Below are 26,254 nucleotides of genomic sequence, written 5' to 3'. Positions count from 1 at the left end.
AATGAATTGGGTACACTAAATTTTATTATTTAAAAAAAAATATTTGATAAGATGGCAAACGTAGTTGTCTAAGGATGGCGCGGTGCATGGTGGCACAGTGGTTAGTACTGCTGCCTTGGCGCCAGGGACCCGGATTCAATTCCGGCCATGGGTGACTGGCTCTGTTTGCACTTTATCCCTGTATCTGCGTGGGTTTCCTCCGGGTATTCCGGTTTTCTCCCACAGTCCAAAGATGTGCAGGTTAGGTGGATTGGCTATGATAAAATCGCCCCTTAGTGTCCAAAAATGTGCAGATTATGTGGGGTTATGGAGTTATGGGGATAGGCAGGGGAGTGGGCCCAGTTTGGGTGCTCTTTCAGAGGATTGGTGTAGACTCGATGGGCCGATTGGCCTCCTTTTACACCGTAGGAATTTTAAGGGCCTGGGCTACGATGATTGCACAGACCAGAAAAACACAAACTGCCTGGCAGGTTCACTGATAACAGTTGTATGATCAAGAATGAGCTACAATTAGACTGGGTGCCACTGTGTCAGGTGGGGGTGAGGAAAGTGAGTCTCAGCATACTCCAGGCCACTCGAGTCATAGAGTCATGGCTGTTTGCAGCATGGAAACAGGCACTTCGGCCCAGCTCGTCCATGCTGTCCAGTTTCTATCACTAAGCTAGTCCCACTTGCCCGCATTTGGCCCATATCCCTCTATACCCACCCTGCCCATGTAACTGTCTAACTGCTTTTTAAAGGACATAATTGTATCCGCCTCTACCACTGCCTCTGGCAGCTCGTTCCAGATGCTCACCACCCCCTGTGTGAAGAAATTTCCCCCCTGGTCTCTTTTGTATCTCTCCCCCTCACCTTAAACCTATGCCCTCTAGTTCTAGACTCCTCTACCTTTGGGAAAGGATGTTGACTATCTTATTTATGCCCCTCATTATTTTGTACTGAACCTGTACGCCTAGATCTCTTTGTTCTGTATTCTGTTGCCATTCTGAGGATTGGTGTATTTTTGTTTGGGGTGGGGGTGGGGGGGGGGGGTGGGGGGTGGGGGGGGTGGGGGGTGTGGAGGGGGGTGGGGGGGGAGAGAGGGGGGGGGCATGAGAGCAGTTTCCGGGATACTATTTCAATCATGATTAAGACAGTGGTTGAGGTACTCTCTGGGTACCTGGCATCCTCATCACGCCACTGTATGTGCCAACACTGCAATAATGATCGGGTTGATGTAATGGACCTATAGCCGTGCTGACCTTTGAGAGGGCCGTGGCATCATGACAAAATTACACACTTCCTGGCCTTTGTGACCTCAATGATTGCAACAACTTGTCACCTTGTGATGTCACCCTGACACTTGGAGATAGCAGCCTCAGCAGAGAGGCTCAGTGTATCGAGAGGGAGCTGGGTGGACAAGGTTTACAAGTCTTGTTCGGGCAAAACCTTCCCAAGCAGCTGGTGATCCCACAACAAGACTCCCCATTCCAGAGGTTGGGTTGTTTTCTTCAAACGGAACAAAAGGCAGAAATGTTTTGAAACAAGAGGCAGCCATCCAAACCTGGACCCTATGCAGCTCCAAGCCCAGGCAACTACTTAGTCCTGTTTGAGATTGTAATTCTCGCTCATTTGAAGCAGCAGGTTTAGGCAGGGCTGTTCTTAGCACTGTTGGTGCAGGAACCCTAACTGAAAAAACTGAGATCATAAAGGCAAAAACTCCAGGTATGTGGGAATTAATTGGCAGGATGAGGGATTTAAACTCTATTTATGTATTTGGAATGCCACCGAGTATACCAACCAGCCCAGCACTTGGTCTCAAAGCAACAAACTATGATTCTTCTCCCGCCTCTCCAAAAAATAATATTTCATCTTTCCGCAATGTCATAAAATGGTGCCCGAGGAGGTTGCCCTATTTCTAGACCCAGGGTTTTTTCCTTGCTGAAAGGACTAAGATTTCCCAGTGAGAGAATGCTTGGCTTTCCCACATTCCTCCGTTGCCTGCTGCGATCTTTTGGGATGTGGGGGTGAGACCCACGCAAACAAAGGGAGAATGTGCAAACTCCACACGGACAGTGACCCGTGGCCGGGATCGAACCCCGGTTCTCAGCACCGTGAGGCAGCAGTGTTAACCTCTGCGCCACCGTGCCATGCCGTGCAATCCTGGGCACAAATCAGTTTTCTCCTGGGCCGAATCCCATCTCTCCACTGGCCTCTGACATCAGGAGAAGTCTCCACTTTCAGGCTTTGTACCTTTGGATTTGCGAGCCCTGCTATCATTACCCTTCACTTTCTTTCAACTCCTCTCTCATGTCTCTCTTCCCTGGTGATCTTTTAGTCGCCCTCTTATAATCTTTGTTGGTTTGGTGTGTGTATTTGCTTTGCATTTTTACTTCTCCGTGAACCACTTTAGGCTGTTTTCTGTTTCAAACAAAAGTCAAATCCTTCCATGGTCCCATGCCCCCCCCCCCCCCCCCCCCCCCAGGTTTCAATTTTTGCATATGAAGCACCTTGGGACATTTCATTATGTTAAAGGAGCTAAATAGATGCAAATGTGCACAATCTTCATCAAAAGAACAGCAAGGGTTGTGGCGATATGCATCACTGTAAATACACAAGGGGTTAATGTGAACACACTACACCTAGCTAGACACCAGAGGGAGCACCAGAGACATCATGACACACAGACATTCAACCAATAGGCCAGTAAGATAGGACACGACCAATGGGCAATCACGACACACACAGAGGTGACACTACCACAGGAGGGCATTACACCAACCCATATATAAGGACACAGCACACATGCTCAGTCTCTTTCCAGTGGAGTCACTGAGTACAGACAGGATTGATTGAAACACATCACACCCACCACGTGGATTGTAGCAGACTGGTTAGTCAGTCTGAGTAGCTATAGAAGGATTAACAGGAGAGTCGAATCCAAGTAGGAGAATCGTTACCAGTTTAATAAATGTGTTAAAGCTATCTCCAAGTCTGAACCTTCCTTTGCCAGAGTGCACATCAAGGAAGCAGCTTATGCTACGTCAAGAGCATAACAAAATAAGGGTCACAGGCCATCCATCCCTGGGTTCCTCTGTTGCTCTCCTGGTTTCCTTGCAAAGGTCAGCGGAGACCAAACCCTCAGTCACTGTGAACCCGACTGCCCATAAAATGGCCATACTTATACTAATTCCAGATGTTTACATCACTAATAATTTTCTGTACTTCTTTTCACTGTGGATACGAAAGCTTCACAAAGGGAAGATGGAAAAAGATCAACGTGTAGAAATAGGTCACGAGAAAATAGATGAGAAAAGGAATGAAAATAAGGAACGTGAGAAAGAAAGAGAAAAAATGAAGGATTATGTTAAGGAGAGAGACAGGGAAAGGCGCAGAAGTAAACATAAAGAGAGCAAGAAGGCAGAAAGGAGAGAGGGCAGAGAGAAAGAAGATAATACGCAGAGACGAGCAACAGGATGCGAGGTCCGAGACAAGAAAGACGATGAAGCAAGGAGGAAAGACTATGAAGGTATTAATCGCTAAAATAATTTGTCTAGAAATATGGATCATTTTCCCCTTTAACTGTTACTGTGCTGCAATACACAGAGTAATGTCGCCCAGAGATTTCGGGTGTTTTTATATCGAATAATATCTAGGACTGAGTTACAGGTGGGAATCTAACCAAGGAGTTTGGGATGTATAAATAGAATAACAGATACCTTGGGGGTAAGTTAGGGGTTGGAAACTAATCAGTATATAGCAAAGTCAGGATGGTGGTGTGTGTCTTGGAGGGAAACTTGCAAATGGTGATGATTACATGCCTTGTTCTTCAGGGTCACAGGTTGGGAAGGTGCTGTTAAAGGAGCCTTGGCGGGTTTCTGCAATGCACCTTGTCGATGAATGGACTGTTAACCATGACATCAAACTATAACTGCTTTCCCAGACATACAAATGAAAAATCTTGTAGGTGGCACACTATGCTGCCATGGAGGGTGTGAATGTTTGACATGGTGAATGGGGTGCTGATAGAGCAGGCTGCTTTATCCTGGATGTTGTTGAGCACCTCGAGTGCTGTTGGGACTACGTTTATCCAGGCAATTGGGGAGCATTCCGACTTGTGCCTTGTAGATGGTGGACAGGCTTTGGGGAGTCAGGAGGTGAGCTACTCTCTACAGAACTCCCAGCTTCTTGACCTGCTCTTGTAAACAGAGTATTTATATTGTTCGTCCAGTTCAGTTTCTGGTCAATAGTAACAGCCAGGATGTTAATGGTGGGGGATTTTCAATGCTGTTCAATGTTAAGGGAATTCTCCATCGGAAATACTTATTTCCTGACTCTTGTGTGGAGTGATCCATTGATTTCTTCGCAGCTCTTAAATAAAATTACAAATAGTACAGCTACAGATTGTGGAAGGTGGGTTTTTGGGTGGTTCTCTTCTGGGCATTTGACATTCCACAGAATTATAAACAGGAGGAAACGTGGTTACAATACAAATGGAAATACAGCAAAACTGAGGGACCAGTGAAAAAGTGCAAATCCCAACAGGAGTATCACTATACTTGATTTATATAGCGCCTTTCCTGGCTTTGGGAAGTACTTTCACAACCAATGAAATATTTTTGAAGTATAGTCACTGTCGTAATGGAGGCAACATAGCAGATAATGTGTGCACAGCAAGATCACACAAAGAGCAATGCGATAATGACCACATGTTGGTTGAGGGATAAATATTGGCCCCAGGGAACTGTGGAGGACTTGTCTACTCTTCTCAGAATATGCCCTTGGGGGGCGGCACATGGGGCAGTGGTTAGCACTGGGACTACGGTGCTGAGGACCCGGGTTCGAATCCCGGCCCTGGATCACTGTCCGTGTGGAGTTTGCACATTCTCCCTGTGTTTGTGTGGGTTTTGCCCCCACAACCCAAAGATGTGCAGGGTAGGTGGATTGGCCACGCTAAATTGCCCCTTAATTGGAAAAACAATAATAATTGGGTACTCTAAATTTATATGAAAAAGAATATGCCTTGGGATCATTTACATATACCTGAGAGGGCAGATGGGGCTTTATTCAGAGGTGAAAGTGCCATGACATAGGGGCAGAACTTAAAAGGAGAAAGAGAACGAGATAATAATGTTATCAATTGATAATAGATGGGCAGAGTCAACAGACTAAGGGCTATAGAGGTAGATGGGATAAAGATCAATCAAAAGAGATTGCCCTTTCCCTGACTCTGGGACAGATCCAGCAGAGGTGGCGGCACAGTGATATACAGTCAGGAGGGATTGGATTGGATTGGTTTATTGTCACGTGTACCGAGGTACAGTGAAAAGTATTTTTCTGCGAGCAGCTCAACAGATCATTAAGTACATGGGACGAAAAGGGAATAAAAGAAAATACATAATAGGGCAACACAAGGTACACACTGTAACTACATAAACACCGGCATCAGATGAAGCATACAGGGTGTAGTGTTAATGAGGTCAGTCCATAAGAGGGTCATTTAGGAGTCCGGTAACAGCGGGGAAGAAGCTGTTTTTGAGTCTGTTCGTGCGTGTTCTCAGACTTCTGTATCTCCTGCCCGATGGAAGAAGTTGGAAGAGAGAGTAAGCCGGGTGGGAGGGGTCTTTGATTATGCTACCCGCTTTCCCCAGGCAGCGGGAGGTGTAGATGGAGTCAATGGATGGGAGGCAGGTTTGTGTGATGGACTGGGCGGTGTTCACGACTCTCTGAGGTTTCTTGCGGTCCTGGGCCGAGCAGTTGGCATACCAGGCTGTGATGCAGCCAGATAGGATGCTTTCTATGGTGCAACTGTAAAAGTTGGTAAGGGTTAATGTGGACATGCCGAATTTCCTTAGTTTCCTGAGGAAGTATAGGCGCTGTTGTGCTTTCTTGGTGGTAGCGTTGACGTGGGTGGACCAGGACAGATTTTTGGAGATGTGCACCCCTAGGAATTTGAAACTGCTAACCATCTCCACCTCAGCCCCGTTAATGCTGACAGGGGTGTGTACAGTACTTGAGTTCCTGAAGTCAATGACCAGCTCTTTAGTTTTGCTGGCATTGAGGGAGAGATTGTTGTCACTGCACCACTCCACTAGGTTCTCTATCTCCCTCCTGTATTCTGACTCGACGTTATTCGAGATCCGGCCCACTATGGTCGTATTGTCAGCAAACCTGTAGATGGAGTTGGAACAAATTTTGGCACACAGTCGTGTGTGTACAGGGAGTAGAGTAGGGGGCGAAGTACGCAGCCTTGCGGGGCCCCGGTATTGAGGACTTGTGGAGGAGGTGTTGTTGTTCATTCTTACTGATTGTGGTCTGTTGGTCAGAAAATCGAGGATCCAGTTGCAGAGTGGGGAGCCAAGTCCTAGGTTTTGGAGCTTTGATATGAGCTTGGCTGGGATTATGGTATTGAAGGCGGAGCTGTAGTCAATAAATAGGAGTCTGATGTCAGAGTCCTTGTTGTCGAGATGCTCTAGGGATGTGTGTAGGGCCAGGTAAATGGCGTCTGCTGTGGACCGGTTGCAACGGTATGCGAATTGCAGTGGATCAAGGTGTTCTGGGAGTATGGAGGTGATGCGCTTCATGATCAACCTCTCGAAGCACTTCATTACGACTGAAGTCAGGGCCACTGGTCGGTAGTCATTGAGGCACGTTGCCTGGTTCTTCTTTGGCACCGGTATAATGGTGGTCTTCTTGAAGCAGGTGGGGACCTCTGAGTGGAGTAGGGACAGGTTAAAAATGTTCGCGAATACCTCTGCCAGCTGGTCCGCGCAGGCTCTGAGTGCACGACCAGGGATCCCGTCCGGGCCCGTCGCCTTCCAAGGATTCACTTTCAGGAAGGCCAATCTGACTTTGGAAGCTCTGATGGTGGGTATGGGTGAGTTATGGGCTGCTTGGGTACTCGAAGAGTTGGTTACCTGCTCAAACCGAGCATAGAATGCATTGAGTGCATCGGGGAGGGGTGCGCTGCTGCCGGAGATACTGCTCGGCTTCGCTTTGTAGCCCGTTATGTTGTTTAGTCCTTGCCACAATCGCCGAGAGTCTGTCTGTAACTCTAGCTTGGTTTGATATTCTCTCTTGGCATCTCGGTTGGCTTTGCGGAGGTTGTACCTGGATTTCTTGTATAGGTCAGGGTCGTCTGACTTGAACGCCTCAGATCTGTCCTTCAGTAGGGAGTCAATCTCATGATTGAGCCATGGTTTCCGGTTGGGGAATGCACATAACTGGTTTCCGGTTGGGGAACGCACAAAGAACTGCTTTCTTTGGCACGCAGTCGTCCACACATTTGCTGATGAAGTCTGTGACGGTGGTGGCATACTCATTTAAGTTGGTCGCTGAGTTCTTAAATATGGACCAGTCCACTGTCTCTAAGCAGTCACGTAAGAGCTCTTCTGTCTCCTCGGACCAGCACTGCACGATCTTCTTAGCTGGATTCTCCCGCTTGAGTTTCTGCTTGTAGCCCGGGAGAAGGAGCACCGTCTTATGGTCTGATTTCCCAAAGTGCGGTCGAGGGATGGAACGGTAGGTGCCCTTGATTTTTGAGTAGCAGTGGTCAAGAGTGTTGTCGCCCCTGGTGGGACAGGAGATGTGGAAGATAGTATGGGCGGTACTTCACAGTCAGGTATTCCAAGTCTGGGGAGCAGTACGTCGCCAAGGTCGCCACATCCAAGCACCAGGAGGATTGATGAGGAGGCAAACCCCTCCACCCTTCGCTTTGCCTGATGACGCGGTGCGGTCCGCCCGGTGAATTGAGAAGCCTTCAGGTTGTATGGCACAGTCCGGAGAGGTGGGGGTGAGCCATGTCTCTGTGAAACAGAGCACACAGCAGTCTCTTACTTCCCTCTGAGAGGTAAGTCTGGCGTTAAGTTCATCCAGCTTGTTTTCGATGGCTTGGACGTTTGCCAGGAGTATGCTGGGGAGAGGGGTCTTGAAACCGCGTTGCTTCAGTCTAACCTGCAGACCGCTGCGTTTCCGCGCTTCCTCGGTCGGCGGCTGCGGCTGGATGATCCTGGAATCCGATGGGAGAAGTCTCACCTTGTGGACGATAGGTGGTTGCGTCCGGCGGGGTCCAGGGCCCTGGTGGGGACCAGGGCGCTGGTTAAGTTTCCGGGGCCACGTCTGGCAGGGTCCCGGGCGCTGGTTGAGGTAGAGGGGTTGCTAGGGGGGCATGTTTGCGATCCAGATGGGTCCCAGCATTCTGCGGGCACGTGAATACCTTGCAGCGCATTCGGGTCCTCGCACGGGGTCTCCCTGAGTTGCCCTGGGAGTCCTCAACATCGAATCTGGACCACATGGAGTGTCATGGCTTCCGGTTAAACATGGGCAAGGAGACCTCCTGCTGATTACTGTCATAATATACACCAGTATATCATGGTGCAGACACACACTGATGGACACACAGTGGGACCGATCAACACACACAACACCGCAGCCAATCACCAGTGAGAGCACACGCACTATAAAGACAGGGGGCATCAGAGTTCCCGCTCATTCGAGTTGCAGCTAGCTAGGAGGACAGAGCTCTCAGCCTACAACACAGACATTCACCATGTGCTGAGTGCATCGACTGGTTAGGACAAGGCAATGGTCTTTAGTTAAAGCTAGTATCGTATTAACCCACAGTCTGAGTAAGTTTAGACAGTTAATGATTCAATAAAATAGTGTTGCACTATTTCAAGTGTTGGTGGCCTGTGTGTGATCCAGAACACCCAACACATCATGATACCAGGAGTGGTGGGATACTAGCACTTCTTAGACCTACCTGCAAGTGATCTGCCTTCCGCCAGCATTCCGTCACCCTGCAACATGGACAACATCAGCCCGCCGCCGCCGCTCCGCATTGCCGGCAACCTCGGGGCCAACTGGAAGATTTTCAAACAGCGCTTCCAGCTCTTCCTCGAAGCCACGAACAGGGAGGGCGCTCGGACACCAGAAAGATCGCTCTTCTCCTATCCACGGCCGGGGACCATGCCAGCCACATTTTCAACTCTCTCACCTTTGCAGATGATGAAGAGAAGACGAAGTACAAGACGGTCCTCCTCAAGTTTGACACTCACTGCAGCGTAGAGGTGAATGAAAGTTTTGAACGCTACGTGTTCCAGCAGCATTTGCAGGGTAAGGATGAACCTTTCCAATCCTTTCTTTTTTTTTAAAAATAATTTTTATTCAAATTTTCACAATATATCAGCAACAAAATACAGAAAGAAAAGAACAAACCCGGGGGGGGGTTTGTACACGGAGAAATCTCCAAACTCCCTAAGGATCCTCATCACCTCCGGCATTCCCCCCACCGGGTCCGCCACATATAGCAGCAAATCATCCGCATAGAGCGACACCCGATGCTCCTCCCCACCCCGCACCAGCCCCCTCCAGCTCCTAGACTCCCTCAAGCTCCTCGACTCCCTCAACGCCATTGCCAGGGGTTCAATCGCCAGCGCAAAGAGCAGGGGGGACAGGGGACACCCCTGCCTCGTCCCCTGGTGTAGCCGGAAATACTCTGACCTCCTTCTGTTCGGCCACACTCGCCACCGGGGCCTCATACAGCAGCCTCACCCACCTGACGAACCCCTCCCCGAACCCGAACCTTTTCAACACCTCCCACAGGTACCCCCACTCCACCCTTTCAAAGGCCTTCTCCGCATCCACCGCCGCCACTATCTCCGCCTCCCCTTCCATCGCCGGCATCATTATAACATTCAAAAGCCTCCGTACATTGGTGTTCAACTGCCTCCCTTTCACGAACCCCGTCTGTTCCTCGTGTATGACCTGCGGCACACAGTCCTCTATCCTCATGGCCAAAATCTTTGCCAGCAACTTTGCGTCTACATTTAAGAGTGAGATCGGCCTGTATGACCCACACTGTAGGGGATCCTTGTCCCGCTTCAGGATCAGGGAAATCAGCGCTCTAGACATCGTCAGGGGCAGAGCCCCCCCTTCCCTTGCCTCATTAAAGGTCCTTACCAACAGCGGGCCCAGCAGGTCCACATACTTCTTGTAGAATTCAACCGGGAACCCATCCGGCCCCGGTGCCTTCCCCACCTGCAAGTTCCCTATCCCTCTGACCAACTCCTCCAACCCAACCGGCGCCCCCAACCCCGCCACCTGCCCCTCTTCCACCCTCGGAAACCTCAGCCGATCCAAGAAGCGACCCATCCCTCCCTCTTCCAGTGGGGGCTCAGACCGGTACAGTTCCTCATAGAAGTCCCTGAAGACCCCATTAATACCCACCGCACTTCGCACCGTGTTCCCTCCTCCATCCCTAACTCCCCCGATCTCCCTAGCTGCCTCTTCCGAAGCTGGTGCGCCAGCATACGGCTCGCCTTTTCTCCGTATTCATATACCGCCCCCTGCGCCTTCCTCCACTGCGCCTCCGCCTTCCTGGTGGTCAACAAATCGAACTCGGCCTGGAGGCTATGCCGTTCCCTAAGCAATCCCTCCTCCGGGGCCTCCGCGTACCTCCTAGCCACCCTCACCATCTCCCCCACCAACCTCTCCCTCTCTCTCCTCTCCCCCCTCTCCTTGTGTGCCCTAATGGAGATCAGCTCTCCTCTGACCACCGGCTTCAGCGCCTCCCAGACCACCCCTACTTGCACCTCCCCATTGTCATTAGCCTCCAGGTACCTCTCTATACACTTCCAGACCCGCCCGCTCACCTCCTCGTCCGCCAGCAACCCCACCTCTAGGCGCCACAACGGGCGCTGGTCCCTCTCCTCCCCCAACTCGAGGTCCACCGAGTGCGGAGCATGATCAGAAATGGCTATCGCCGAGTACTCCGTATCCTCCACCCTTGGAATCAGCGCCCTGCTCATGACAAAAAAGTCAATCCGGGAGTAGGCCTTGTGAACATGGGAGAAGAATGAAAATTCCCTGGCCCCCGGCCTCGCAAACCTCCATGGATCCACTCCTCCCATCTGGTCCATGAACCCCCTCAATACCTTGGCCGCCGCCGGCCTCCTGCCCGTCCTAGACCTAGCGCGATCCAATGTCGGATCCAGCACCGTGTTGAAATCCCCCCCCATTATCAGGCCCCCTGTCTCCAGGTCCGGAATCCGACCCAGCATACGCCGCATGAACCCCGCATCGTCCCAATTCGGGGTGTATACATTGACCAACACCACCCGTTCCCCCTGCAGCTTGCCACTTACCATCACATACCTACCGCCATGGTCTGCCACAATGCTCGACGCCTCGAACAACATTCTCTTCCCCACCAAGATCGCCACCCCCCGATTTTTTGCATCCAAACCCGAATGAAACACCTGCCCTACCCACCCCTTTCTCAACCTTACATGATCCGCCACCCTCAGGTGCGTCTCCTGAAGCATGGCCACATCCGCCTTCAGCCCCTTCAGGTGCACGAACACCCGGGCCCGCTTGACCGACCCATTCAATCCCCTTACATTCCAGGTTATCAGCCGGGTCAGGGGGCTACTCACCCCTCTCCCCTGCCGACTAGCCATATCCCCTCCTAGGCCAGCCACGTGCCTGGACCCCCCGCACGGCCCGTTCCCCACAGCGGCAGACCCCCGCCCCGACCTCCTCTACCAACCCCAGCTCCCCCTTGGCCATTCCAGCATTCCAGCAGCAACCCGGTCCCGCCCCCCCCCCCGCCCCTGTCCACCAGCGGGATCTCATCCATTCCACTCCCAGCGCGGGAGAAAAAGCTCGCGCTTCCCAGCTCCGGCCCCACCCCTTCAGCCCTAAACGCAGGGAAAAAAGCCCGCGCTTCCAACTCCCTGTCCCACTACCCCCAACTCAGGCCTCTCCCTCCCCCCCCCCACCCCCCCCCCGCGGGGCCCCATCTCCCCTACCGACCATCAACCTCCCCAGCAGTTTACCTAACCCCCCCCACGAGCTCGCCCGGTGGACCTAATTAAAACAATGCCCAATCAACCCCCAAAAAACAAAGAATCCCCCCTCGAAACACAACCCAACAATCCCCAACCATCCCTCCACCGCCACCCCTCATCCCCAACCCTTAGTCTGAGTCCAGTTTTTCGGCCTGAACAAAGGCCCACGCCTCCTCCGGGGACTCGAAATAGTGGTGTCGATCCTTATAGGTGACCCACAGACGCGCCGGCTGCAGCATACAGAACCTCACCCCCTTCCTGTGCCTTCGCCCGGTTGTAGCCGGCCCTCTTCTTCGCCACCTCTGCACTCCAATCCTGGTAGATCCGGACCTCCGCGTTCTCCCACCTGCTGCTCCGCTCCTTCTTGGCCCACCTTAACACACACTCTCGATCAGCAAACCGGTGGAACCGCATCAGCACCGCCCGTGGCGGCTCGCTGGGCTTGGGCCTCCTCGCCAGCACTCGGAGGGCCCCTGAAAGGCCCCCGCTCCAATCAGCGAATTCAGCATGGTGACCACGTAGGCCCCCACGTCTGATCCCTCCAGCCCCTCCGGGAGACCCAGGATCCGCAGGTTCTTCCGCCTCGACCGGTTCTCCATCTCCTCGAACATCGCCTGCCATTTCTTGTGGAGGGCCTCGTGCGCCTCCACCTTCACTGCCAGGCCCAGGATCTCGTCCTCGTTCTCCGAGACCTTCTGCCGGACCTCCCAGATCGCCGCCCCTTGGGCCGTCTGGGTCTCCAGCAGCTTATCGATTGAAGCCTTCATTGGCTCCAGCAGCTCTGCTTTCAGTTCCTTAAGACAGCGCTGGAGAAGCTCCTGCTGCTCTTGCGCCCACTGCCTCCACGCTGTCTGGTCTCCGCCCGCCGCCATCTTGGTCTTCCTCCCTCGCACCTTCCTTTGCTTCAATGCCACTTTTTAATCGCCCCACTCCTGGTCCACTCCATACACTATCGGGGGAATGTTGCTGTCCCCTTCCCACACCGGGAAATGTCGAACAAGCGCCGTTACGGACCCTAAAAAGAGCCCAAAAGTCAGTTTTTAGCAGGAGCTGCCGAACGTGCGACTTAGCTCTGTACAGCTGCAACCGGAAGTCCTTTCCAATCCTTTCTTACGCACCTCCGCATCCTTGCGCAATCTTGCAGCTACGGGCCCACCTCCGACTCCATGATACGCGACCAGATCGTTTTCGGTGTTCAGTCGGATAGCAGCTCCTCAAAGTAAAGCAACTCACCCTAGCGACTGCCATCGAGACCTGTGTCTTACATGAAAACGCCACAAGTCGATATTCCCATATACAAGTGGCTGAAACGGCACGGCAAGGTCCCCACGAGGCGGAACGGGTCCAAGTGATTGAGAACCTCCAGGGCCTCAGTCTGGATGAGGGCGGCCATTTCGCGCGCTTTTCGCGGACTCCCGCGCTTGTACGCACCAAACGAGGGGACGGCGATGTTGAGGAACGTAATGCGCAGGCGCGCATCACGCACGACCGCACCCCGCATGCGCGGAGGAGCAGAGAACGTGCTGACATCACGACGTGTGGCAACTGTGGCTCCGCCCATTTAAAGCGGCAATGCCCCGCAAAATCTCGACAATGTCTACGATGTGGAAGACTTGGCCACTATGCTGCCTGCTGTCGAGCAGGTCAGCCTACCAACTCATATCGCTTCAGCCAGCCTCGCAGGAATGTTTGGGCAATTCAACCCACGGTCACCGAGTCCAATGCAGACCCCCCACACAGCAGTGACACCGAGGACCCAAAGGCGCCTTTTCGAGTCGGTGTCGTAACGAAAAACAGGCTGTCCCCGAAGCAAAGACACCAGCCGCTGTCGGTATACAGCATCGATCCAGACGATGAGTGGTGTGCCACCCTGACGGTCAACTGGTGCCAAATACGAATCTGCCTGGACACTGGTGCCTCCGCCAATCTCATGGCGTGGTCTGCTTTCCAAAACCTTTGTGTCAAACCAGCCATCCTTCCATCGGCCTGCCAGTTATTGGACTACAATGGCAACATCATTCCTGCTACCGGCTCGTGCCAACTTGAAGTGACGCACAAGTCACGGAAAGCCATCCTTCCTTTCGAGATCGTGGGCTCCTCGAAGGACTCCCTGCTTGGCGCACAGGCGTGCAAGCTGTTGAACCTCGTTCAAAGAGTTCACTCTCTCTCTCCTGATGACACGCCCGCCTTCCAGGACGCTGACTTCAGGGCGCAACTCGACGCCATCATTGACCAGCACCGCGACGTCTTCGAAGGCATGAGCATGCTCCCATATACTTACAAGATCCTACTCAAACAGAACGCCACGCCTGTGGTGCATGCACCTCGCAGAGTCCCAGCACCCCTCAAGGACCACCTCAAGCAGCAGCTGCAGGACCTCCAAGACCAAGGAGTGATCTCCAGAGTTACGGAACCAACCGACTGAGTCAGTTCCATGGTGTGCGTAAAAAAGCCTTCCAGCGAGCTGAGAATTTGCATTGATCCCAAGGATCTGAATCGCAATATCATGAGGCAGCATTATCCAATTCCCAAGCGCGAAGAGATCACATGCGAGATGGCTCGCGCGCCAAGCACTTCACCAAACTTGACGCCTCGAAAGGATTCTGGCAAATACAGCTCGACAAATCCAGCAGGAAACTGTGTACCTTTAACACCCCCTTTGGCAGATATTGTGACAACAGGATGCCGTTTGGGATCATATCGGCTTCAGAAGTGTTCCACAGGATCATGGAGCAAATGATGGAAGGCATTGAAGGTGTTCGCGTTTATGTCAATGACATAATCATTTGGTCCACCACCCCCCTGGAGCGTAGGAGGCTTAGGGGTGATCTTATAGAGGTCCATAAAATAATGAGGGGCATCGATAAGGTAGATAGTCAACATCTTTTCCCAAAGTTAGGGGAGTCTAAAACTAGAGGGCATAGGTTTAAAGTGAGAGGGGAGAGATACAAAAGGGTCCAGAGGGGCAATTTTTTCACACAGAGGCTGGTGAGTGTCTGGAACGAGCTGCCAGAGGCAGTAGTAGAGGCGGGTACAATTTTGTCTTTTAAAAAGCACTTAGTCAGATATCTGGGTAAGATGGGTGTAGAGGAATATGAGGCAAATGCGGGCAATTGGGACTAGCGTAGTGGTAAAAACTGGATGGCATGGACATGTTGGGCTGAAGGGCCTGTTTCCATACTGTAAACCTCTATGACTATTGCCGGGATATTGTCAGGGCCCATAGCCTTTGCAGTATCCAGTGCCTTCAGCTGTTTCTGGATATCTCTTGGAGTGAATCGCATTGGCTGAAGACTGACATCTTTGATGGTGGGGACCTCCGGTGGAGACCGAGATGGATCATCCACTCGGCACTTCTGGCTGAAGATTGTTGCGAATGCCTCAGCCTTGTCTTTTGCACATATGTGCTGGGCTCCTCTATCATGGGGATATTTGTGGAGCCTCCTCCTCCAGTGAGTAGAGCTTAGATTTGATGTGTTCATTATGCAATCGTTTAGCTCTGTCTATTACTTGCTGCTTATGCTGTTTGGCACAGAGGTAGTCCTGTGTTGCAGCTTCACCAGGCTGACACCTCATTTTTCCGGTATGTCTGATGTTGCTTCGGGTTGCTTTCCTGCACTCTTCATTGAACCAGGGTTGATCCTCTGGCTTGGTGGTAATGGTAGAGTGGGGGATATGCCAGGCCACGAGGTCACAGATTCTGCTTGAATACAATTCTGCTGCTGCTGGCCCACTGCGCCTCCTGGATGCCCAGTCTTGAGTTGCTAGATCTGTTCGAAGTCTATCCCATTTGGCACGGTGGTAGTGCCGCACAACATGATGGAGGGTATCGTCTTTTTTAAAAATTTAATGTACCCAATATTTTTTCCCCCCAATTAAGGGTCAATTTAACGTGGTCAATTCACCTACCCTTCACATCTTTGGGTTTTGGGGGTGAGACCCACGCAGATACGAGGAGATTGTGCAAACTCCACACAGACACAGTGACCCAATGTTGGGATCGAACCCGGCTCCTCGGCACCGTGAGGCAGCAGTGCTAACCACTGCGTCACCGTGCCGCTCGATGATGGAGGGTATCCTCAATGCAAAGATTGACTTTGTTTCCACAAGGACTGTGCAGTGGTCACTTCTACGATACTATCATGGACAGATGCATCTGCAGCAGGCAGGTTGGGAGGATGAGGTCAAGTATGTTTTTCCCTCTTGTTGGTTCCCTCACCACCTGCTGCAGTCCCAGTCTAGCAGCTATCTCCTTTAGGACCCGGCCAGCTCGGTCTGTGGTGGAGCTACTGAGCCATTCTTGGTGATGGACACTGAAGTCCCCACCCAGAGCATGTTCTGTGCCCTTGCCACCCTCAGTGCTTCCTCTGTGGTGTTCAACATGAAGGAGTCCTGATTCATCAGCTGATGGTGGCCACTACGTGGTAATTGATGTGTTGGGTGTTCTGGATCACATACAGGTCACCAACACTTGAAACAGTGCAACACTATTTTATTGAATCATTAACTGTTTAAACTTACTTAGACTGTGGGTTAATACGATACTAGTTTTAACTAAAGACCTTTGCCTTGTCCTAACCAGTCGATGCACTCAGCACATGGTGAATGTCTGTGTTGCAGGCTGTGAGCTCTGTCCTCCTAGCTAGCGGGTGAGCCATCTCCCCCAACAGTATCCAAAACAGTGTATCTATTTTGGAGGGGGATGACCACAGGGGACCCCTGCACTGCCTTCCTACTCTTCCTCTGTCTGGTGGTCACCCATTTCCTATCTCCCTCAGTAATTTTTAACTGTGGTGTGACCACCTCACTGAGCCTGCTATCCACAATCTCCTCAGCATCGTGGATGCTAAAAGGTGAATCCATCCGCAGCTCAAAAGAAAATCAAGCGGCCTAACAGGAGCTGCAATTGCACAAACGTCTTGCACATGAAGGAGCCAGGGACACCGGCAGGGTCCCTGAATTCCCACATCGCACAAGAGGAGCATGACACGGGTCTGGGATCTCCTGTCATGACTTAACCCTTAAGTTAACTTACAATAACTACAATGCCAAGAGAAAAAGGGAAAGAAAAACTACTTACCAGTCACCAGCCAATCACTTACCTGCTGGCTGTGATGTTACGGTTAGATTTCTTCCTACCTCTCACTTGCCCTTGAGTCTCCCTCGTAGGTCCGCCTCTCCAATCCTCACGATGATGAGCACCTCTTTCCTCTCAGCACCAAATTCCTGGTTAGCTCCAAATTCTCAATACCCTCACTCTGGCTGAAGTCTCACTCTGGCTGACTGGTCGTGCGCAAGTTCTCACGATAGTACTGAAGATTTATGCTCCAGATCTGGCCGCACCCCTAGCCAGGCTGTTCCAGTACAGCTAGAACACTGGCATCTCCCCGGCAATGTGGAAAATTGCCCAGGTGTGTCCTGCACACAAGAAACAGGACAAACCCAACCCAGCCAATTACCACCCTATCAGTCTACTCTCCATCAACAGTGATGGAAGGAGTCATCAACTGTGCTATCAAGCGGCACTTACTCAGCAATAACCTGCTCACGGATGCTCAGTTTGGGTTCTACCAGGGTCACTCTGCTCCTGATATTATTACAGCCTTGGTTCAAACATGGACGAAGGAGCTGAATGCCGGAGGTGAGGTGAGAATGACTATCCTTGATATCAAGGCAGCATTTGACCGAGGCACCAAGGAGCCTTAGCTAAGCTGGAGTCAATGGGAATCAGGGGGAAAACTCTCCATTGGCTGGAGTCATACCTGGCACAAAGGAATCACCTCAACTCCAGGATATCACTGCAGGAGTTCCTCAGGGTAGTGTCCTAGGCCCAACCATCTTCAACTGCTTCATCAGTGACCTCACTTCGATCATAAGGCCAGACGTGGGGATGTCTACGAATGTTCAGCACCATTCGTGACTCCTCAGATAATGAAGCAGTCCATGTCCAAATGCAACAAGACCTGGACAATATCCAGGCTTGGGCTGACAAGTTACATTCGTGCCACACAAGTGCCAGGCAATGACAATCTCCAATAAGAAAGGATCTAACCACCATGCCTTGAAATTCAAAGGCATTGCCATCACTGAATCTCCCACAATCAACATCCTGGGGGTTACCATTGATCAGAAACTGAACTGGACTAGCCATATTAATACTGTGGCTACCAGGGCAAGTCAAGGGCTAAGAATTCTTCGGCAAGTAACTCAGCTCCTCACCCGTCAAAGCCTGTCCACCATCTACAAAGCACAAGTCAGGGGTGTAATAGAATACTCTCCACTTGCCTGGATGAGTGCAGCTCCAACAACACTCAAGAAGCTCGACACCATCCAGGACAAAGCAGCCCGCTTGATTGCTCCCCCTTCCACAAACATTCAAACCCTCCACCACTGATGAACAGTGGCAGCCATGTGTACCATCTACAAGATGCACTGCAGCAACTCACCAAGGTTCCTTAAACAGCACCTTCCAAACCCACGACCACTGCCATCTAGGACAAGAGCAGCAAATACCTGGGAACCCCACCACCTGGAGGTTCCCCTCCAAGTCACTCTCCACCCTGACCTGGAAGTTTATCGCCATTCCTTCACTGTCGCTGGGACAAAATTCTCGAACTTCATCCCTAACAGCACAGTAGATATAACTAAAATTCAGGGACTGCAGCGGTACAAGAAGGCAACTCACCACCACCATCTGAAGGGCAACTAGGGATGGGCAATAAATGCTGGCCTAACCAGCGACGCCCACATCCTGTAAATGAATAAAATAAAAAGAAATCTGGGTGCCTGTACTGAAATATTGCAGAATAGAAATAGGCCAATTGGATCCATCCTGCCCAGGCTGATGTGCTTCTTCTCAATGTGGTGATAGACCTGTAGTTAATATTACATATACTCATGAGTGTGGACGTGGACCCCCACCCCCACACCAGTAGGTGCCCATGTATCCAGCAGTGTGACGTCCCGCCACCAGCCGGTATCAGTAATAAGTCAGGGCACATCCGGCTATCTTCAGAAGGTTATAAGAAGTACTTGAGGATGGTTGTGCATACGGTTAGTTCCAGGGGAGTCTAAAGAAACTCTGTGATAACTTGGGTTTCCTCCGGGTGCTCCGGTTTCCTCCCACAAGTCCCGAAAGACATGCTGTTCGGTGAATTGGACATTCTGAATTCTCCCTCTGTGTACCCAAACAGGCGCCGCAGTGTACCGACTAGGGGATTTTCAGTTACTTTATTGCAGTGTTAATGTAAGCCTGCTTGTGACACTAATAAAGATTATTATTATCACATGAAACTAACTGTTCTGTAATTTCCCACATTCTGCCTCCCTTTTTGAATAAGGGCGTTACGTTAGCATTTTTCCAAACCACTGGAACTTTTCCCTTGTCCATGGAATTTTGGAGTATCATAACCAATGGTTCCACTATCTCTGCTGCCACATCCTTTACGATGTAGGCCATCAGGCCCTGGGGACTTGTCTGCCCTCAATCCCTGATGCTGATTGTTCCAAGTTCCACCCTTCCTATTATCTCTGAATTGCCCATTCCTTTTCGGAATGGTACTAGTGTCCTCCACCGTGAAAACTGAGGCAAAGTATTGATTTAGCACTGTATAAAAGTGATTTAGCATCTCTGCCATTTCTGTGTTCCCCACTATTAACTCACCAGTTTCATCTTCCTGGGGACCAACATTCACCTCAGTGACTTTCTTCCCTGTTATGTACCTGTAGAAGCTTTTGCTTTTAATCATAGTCATAGAATTTACAGTGCAGAAGGAGACCATTTGGCAAATCGAGTCTGCACCGGCTCTTGGAAAGAGCACCCTACCCAAGGTCCACACCTCCACCCTATCCCCATAACCCAGCAACCCCACCCAACATTAAGGGCAATTTTGGATACATAGGGCAATTTATCATGGCCAATCCACCTAATCTGCACATCTTTGGACTGTGGGAGGAAACCGGAGCACCCGGAGGAAACCCACACACACACTGGGAGGATGTGCAAACTCCGCACAGACAGTGACCCAAGCTGGGAATCGAACCTGGGACCCTGGAGCTGTGAAGCAATTGTGCCATCCACAATGCTACCGTGCTGCCCACAGTATTCTGTGCCAGTTTTTTTCGTAATTTACCTGAGCTGTTTTTATTACTTTTTTAGTATCTCTTTGCCTAAGTTTGAAAGTTTCCCAATCTTCCAGCCTGTCACTGGCTTTTGCAATATGATGTAACTTAGTTATTGTCTTTATAATGTCCTTGACCTCCTTGTTTAGCCATGGGTCTTTTTTACCCCTCTTCCCATCTTTCTTCCTCACTGGGATATATTTGAGTTGTATCTCCTTCAACAACTGCCACTGCTCATCAGCTATCCTACCTTTTAGCCTATACAGGCCAAATCTGTTCTCAAGCCTATGTAATTTCCTTTGTTTAGTTCCAGAACACTAGTGTGGGACTCCTCTTTCTCGCCCCCAAAATGAATCTTGAATTCTACCAGACTATAGCCACTACTCCCTAGTGGATCCTGAACTATGAGATCATTAATTAATCCCTCCTCATTACAGAATACCAAATCAAGAGTAGCCTCCTCCCCGGTTGGTTCCCCAACATACTGTTCCAGGAAACAATCTCTAATGCATTCAGTGCATTCTGCCCCCAGGCTACCCTTGCCAATTTGATTCTTCTAGTCCATGTGCATATTAAAATCACCCATTATTATTGCCGTACCTTTCTTGCAAGTCCCCAGTATTTCCTGGTTTATACTGTGCCCCACTGTAGAACTACTGTTTCGGGACCTATAGATTACTCCTACCAAGGACTTCTTCCCTTTGTTATTTCTACCCAGATTGATTCCACAACTTGATCTCCAGTGCTTATGTCATTTCTCATTACAACGCTGATCCCTTTCCTCACCAGCAGGCTACGCCACCTCCTTTTCCTTTCACCCTATCTTTCCGAAATACTGCGTGCCCTTGGATATTCAACACCCAGACCTGGGGCGAAATTCTCCCCAAACGGCGCGATGTCCGCCGACTGGCGCCCAAAACGGCGCCAGACGGGCATCGCGCCGCCCCAAAGGTGCGGAATGCTCCGCATCTTTGGGGGCCGAGCCCCAACATTGAGGGGCTAGGCCGACGCCGGAGGGATTTCCGCCCCGCCAGCTGGCGGAAACGGCCTTTGTTGCCCCGCCAGCTGGCGCGGAAATGACATGTCGGGGCGGCGCATGCGCGGGAGCGTCAGCGGCCGCTGACAGTTTCCTGCGCATGCGCAGTGGGGAGAGTCTCTTCCGCCTCCGCCATGGTGGAGACCGTTGCAGAGGCGGAAGGGAAAGCGTGCCCCCACGGCACAGGCCCGCCCGCGGATCGGTGGGCCCCGATCGCGGGCCAGGCCACCGTGGGGGCACCCCCCGGGACCAGATCGCCCCGCGCCCCCCCCCAGGACCCCGGAGCCCACCCACGCCGCCTTGTCCCGCTGGTAAATAGGTACTCTAATTTACGCCGGCGGGACAGGCAATTTATCGGCGGGACTTCGGCCCATCCAGGCCGGAGAATCCAGCGGGGGGGGGGGCCCGCCAACCGGCGCGGCCCAATTCCCACCCCCGCCGAATATCCGGTACCGGAGACTTCGGCAACCGGCGGGGGCGGGATTCATGGCGGCCAACGGCCATTCTCCGACCCGCTGGGGGGTCGGAGAATGACGCCCCTGGTCTCCCTGTAACCACGTTTCAGTAATTCCCATCAAGTTATAACCTTTTGTTTCTATTTGTGCCGTTAGCTCTTTAGCTTTGTTTCGAATGCTTCTTGCATTTAGACACAAAGCTTTCACATTTTTTTTAATGCTAGATTTCCCTACTCTACTATAATTCCTTGGTGCATAAAGACATTCATCTGTTCTGTCCCTCACTTTTATTTTCTGGTAACCATCCAACACATTGTTAACCTGCACTCTTTTCCCCCCATTTTTTAATATTAATTTTAGATTCCCCAATCATTTTGTTTTTCCAATTAAGGGGTAATTTAATGGGCCACCAACCCTGCACATCTTTGGGTTGTGGGGGTGAAACCCGCGGAGACACAGGGAGAATGTGCAAACTCCACACAGACAGCGACACGGAGCCGGGATTCGAACCCGGGTCTTCAGTGCCGTAGGCAGCAGTGCTAACCACTGCACCACCGCGCCACCCAAACTAACCTGCACTCTTACCTCCTCCTTTAAATTGCGTTTTCTAGTTTCCCCTACAACTGAACCCCCCCACCCACCCTATTTAGTTTAAAGCCCTATCTACAGCCCCAGTTACACGATTCGCTAGGACGCTGGTCCCAGCATAATTCAGATGAAGAGCGTCCCTTCGGAACAGGTCCCCTCTCCCCAGTACTGATGCCAATGTACCATAGTATCCTACCCAGTCTAATCCCACACTCCCCAGACCCTCTAATATTCCAACCAGTCTAATCCCACACTCCCCTTGCTCCCCACACCCTTTACTATCTCGCCCAATCTAAACCCACTCTCCCCCTCACCCCCCCCCCCCCACACCCTATAATACCCCACACAGTCTAATCTCAATCTATCTTTTTGCCCTCTGTACACATTAATATTCCACCCAGTAGGGCAGCACGGTGGTGCAGTGGTTAGCACTGCTGCCTCACGGCGCCGTGGTCCCAGGTTCGATCCCAGCCCTGGGCCACTGTCCGTGTGGAGTTTGTACATTCTCCCCATGTCTGCACGGGTTTCACCCCCACAACCCAAAGATGTGCAGGGTAGGTGGATTGGCCACGCTAAATTGCCCCTTAATTGGAAAAAATTAATTGGGTACTCTAAATTTAAAAAAAAGTTAATATCTAACCAGTTTAATCCCAATCTCCCCCTCACTCCCCAAACTCTTTAATACCCCACCCAGTCTAATCCCAATCTTCTCACTCTTTACACTTTAAAATCCCACCCAGTCTAACCCTGCTCTCATCTTTGCACTCCACACCCTTTAATACCCCACCCAGTCTAACTAATCCCCCTCATCTCCACAGCCTTTACCCAGTCTAATCCGACTCTCCACTTTACTCTTTTACTCCATCTGGTGGAAACAGCCTCACCATCCAAAAGATCATCCTCTCTGTCAGATCTGCTCAGTTAGAATGAGACGTTTCTCATCACTAATAACATCGTAATTGTAGATTTCAATGAGAAACTCTGCAGCAGTACCATTTGCTGTCAAACATCAGGAAATGAAGCAATTTTATCCTTTACGTTCAGGCCTTGTAATCTTTGAACATCAATCTTTGGAATGAATTTGACCTTGCCGTTGTATAAATCATGGGAATAATTCAACAATATTTGCTGACAAAATGTTTTCTGTGTACTCGCAGGTCATATGATGGATCATAGAAATGGTGTTGTCAATGTTCAGACACCACTGAGCTGCCATGAGGAAAACCTGATCATTAAGGAGGACAAACCTGGGAAATCCCTTAAATCTGCCTCCGTGCATAATACGAGAGGAGCAACAGCTGACATCGGATCAAAGTTAAGGTCGCGAGATGACAAACATGCCAGTGGTCAGCTCCATCACAGGGGTGAAAGAGATAGTAGGGGAGGCGGGGAGAAGATTCTAGAAAGTTGGGAGAAGGTTTCTCTCCCTGGTGCGTACTCAGAATCAAGGTACGGAATTTCCGAAAATCATAGATCCATGTCAGTGGAGAGGGAAAGCTGGGGGGATCCCTCCACACGGCGCCCAAAGTACAGTTACAGGGCTAACATTGACAAAGGGGAAGAGGAGGGCAACAGAAATTACCATGAGAAGCACTATAGTCCCTCGCCAGAGTCCGTCACAGAGCCCAGTTGCAGAATCGCGCACATCATGCATTCAAATATCAACAACCCTGACCCAATGGTAAATCAGGTTAAGCATCGCAGTGCAGATAAACCACCAAGGCCTGAATGCAAAGACCCAAACAGAAAACGGGGCGAAGGTAGACAGAGCCCCAATGTCCATCTTTATATGTCTGAGTTAGTGCCTCATCCCTTCGAAATCAAGAACCAGACGCTCATTGACAGTCGACCTCCAACTGAACACAGTAAAAGGAAGTCCAGAAGGAGTTCAAGAGAGGAAACTGCGAATGGCATGAATTCCCAGGGGCTCCTGACAACTGATGAGGAGACTTTGAGGGATGAGAAAACGGGCAAACTCGTCAAGGTCAGGTCAGAGTCTCCGAGAGATGTCCCAGCAGACATGGGGTCAAAGGTAAGGTCACGAGATGACAAATATTTCAGTGGTCATATCCAGTCAAGGGTTGAAAGAGACAGCAAGGGAGGGGGAGAGAAGATTCTGGAACGGTCAGAGAAGGTTCCTCTCTTCAACTCACACCCAGGGTCAAGGCATGGATTCTCCGAAAACCAAATGTCTCTCTCGATGGAAGATGAAAGTTGGGGGGAACCCTACATCAGCCCCTCTTTGCAGCGTCCGAAATACAGTTACAAAGCCAGCATGGAAAAAGGGGAAGAGATCAGATGTACTCCCGATAAATATTCCTACAGGACACCAGCCGAACCCAACCTGCGAGTTTCACAAAAGATGGAATACACGGTGATATCCAACATCAAAACCCCGGAGGTCAAAAGAAAACATATAAAGCACAAGAGTTTGGGCAGGGAACACGTGGCAATTGAACCAGATGTGAAAGAGCAGAACATTCAATCAGGTGTGATTAAGCAGAGCCCAGATGTTGAATTTGGTGTGTCCAAGTCAAACTCCAAGACTGATTGTACTGCCGAGCAGGTTTCCAGTGGGTTTGCAGACATTTACTTGTCACCTGAGTATCCTGGAAGAAAGACACAAAAGATCTTAAGAGATAAAAGCTCCACAGCAATCAATGCCCTTGAGACTTGGAACTGTCTGGAATCCCAGAGCACTGTGACAAATGAAACAGATGAATATAGTCAAGGTGGTTACTCAGTAGGAGCAATCAAATGTTTGGAAGGATGGGGGAAAGGGCTCGTTTACGAACCCCAGTTTGAGGCAAAACAGAGGGATAGGTGTTCTGATGGATCTTCCGAGAAAAAGGAAATTTATACACCGCAGCACTCATTTAATTCCAGGAGACCAAGGTACAGCTATGGTACAAACAAAGACACAGAAGACTACAGCGCAACTCTATTGAAAAACAGCATCGCTCATCTTTCTCAGGTGTCTGATCAACCAGTGCTTAGAATTACCAACAAGTCAGAATATATGGTGTCCTCCACTTCAACGAGCCCCGAGATGAACAGGAAACTGATCAAATATACCAGCTCACTGGAGGAACAGCCACCTGCTCTTTCTAACTTCATTAATAAAGCCAAGCAACTTGAAGTTGCAACAACAATGCGGCCAGTCTCAGCCAACGAGTCATTGACAGTGCCCTGCTTATTGAATTCAGACAACTCGACCAAAGACAATCAACAGGCCAAGGACCTAATCCTAGACTATAGTGGTAGCACGTGCCTGCGCAAGATCTCTGCTTCCGGAAGTCAGATAGAATTGAGTTCCAGTAACTCTTCGGATAGACCAAGAGAATGCCAGAGAATTGTTTACAGCAAGCCTCACCTCCATGATTTATCAGATGGAGACATTCATCGAGAACGCAAGGAAATGGTTTCAGATGTCAAACCAATGGCTTCACAGTCAACTACATCACTACGCCAGAGAGTGCCTTCACTGGGAATGACATTAACCGACGGGACTTTGTCTGTTGACATCCCCAGACCAACAGTGTCCACATCACGGAAGAATCTGCTTGGGACAAATTACACTAATGAGATAATCTCAAACAATGCACGTTCCAAACCTGTTCACTTCAAACACCAATACCAAGAGTGTCAAAAGAGGTCACTGCAGACCCGAAAACGGTACCAAGAGGAAGTGAATGCGGCACTGATGATCCAAGCGGCCTGGAAAGGCTATCAGACCAGAGCACAGATTCGGAAACAGGCAGAAGCCGCAGTTATAATTCAAGCAGCCTATCGTGGTTACCAGATCAGAAAGTTTCTAACCGAGGGTATTAGTGAGAATGAAATGGACGATCTAAATGACTTACGGAACGAGGACTGGCAAAACTCTGAATATCCAGAAGTGTTTTTGGAAGAAATCTCACAGAGTGACTACAGTGACAGTGATGCAGATTCCACAGAGGACTGGCTGGAGTCACCTGTCAGCGTGGCAGCGGGCAACCCAGGGGCTCATGTAAACGACGGCTTAGTCCACGAGGGCAGCGCTATTGATGTCAGTTGCTCAAACCCTCTGCTACAGTATGAAAGTGTTTACCAGTCGCAGACCTGCAACTGGGGAGGGATTTAGAGTAAAGGGGACCCTCTCTAGGTGTTTTATTCCTTTCTAAAGATAACAATGCAAGTTTAACCTTAAGAGACAGCATTTGGAATAAACAAACAACTTAAATCAA

At 50.6% G+C, this 26,254-nt stretch overlaps 1 protein-coding gene across 1 annotated transcript; it reads left to right on the top strand.

Annotated features, from left to right (window-relative positions):
• Positions 1-1,399: 1,399 nt before the first annotated feature.
• Positions 1,400-26,254, top strand: LOC140395046 (uncharacterized). The gene is made up of 3 exons (XM_072482394.1): positions 1,400-1,704; positions 3,229-3,508; positions 23,186-26,254. Exons 2-3 carry the CDS (start codon positions 3,244-3,246, stop codon positions 26,149-26,151), a joined length of 3,231 nt encoding a protein of 1,076 aa, XP_072338495.1. The 5' UTR covers positions 1,400-1,704; positions 3,229-3,243; the 3' UTR covers positions 26,152-26,254.

The sequence above is a fragment of the Scyliorhinus torazame genome, chromosome 18 (assembly GCF_047496885.1).
Source record: "Scyliorhinus torazame isolate Kashiwa2021f chromosome 18, sScyTor2.1, whole genome shotgun sequence".
In the NCBI taxonomy this organism is placed as follows: Eukaryota; Metazoa; Chordata; class Chondrichthyes; order Carcharhiniformes; family Scyliorhinidae; genus Scyliorhinus; species Scyliorhinus torazame.
Note: the sequence above shows the minus strand (reverse complement) of the source record. Positions and strands in the feature narration are given on the sequence as shown.

Coding starts and splice junctions, on each gene's coding strand:
- LOC140395046 (XM_072482394.1), top strand. CDS start 3,244: ATGGAAAAAGATCAACGTGTAGAAATAGGTCACGAGAAAATAGATGAG. Junction 3,509..23,185: donor AAGGAGGAAAGACTATGAAG/GTATTAATCGCT, acceptor GTGTACTCGCAG/GTCATATGATGGATCATAGA.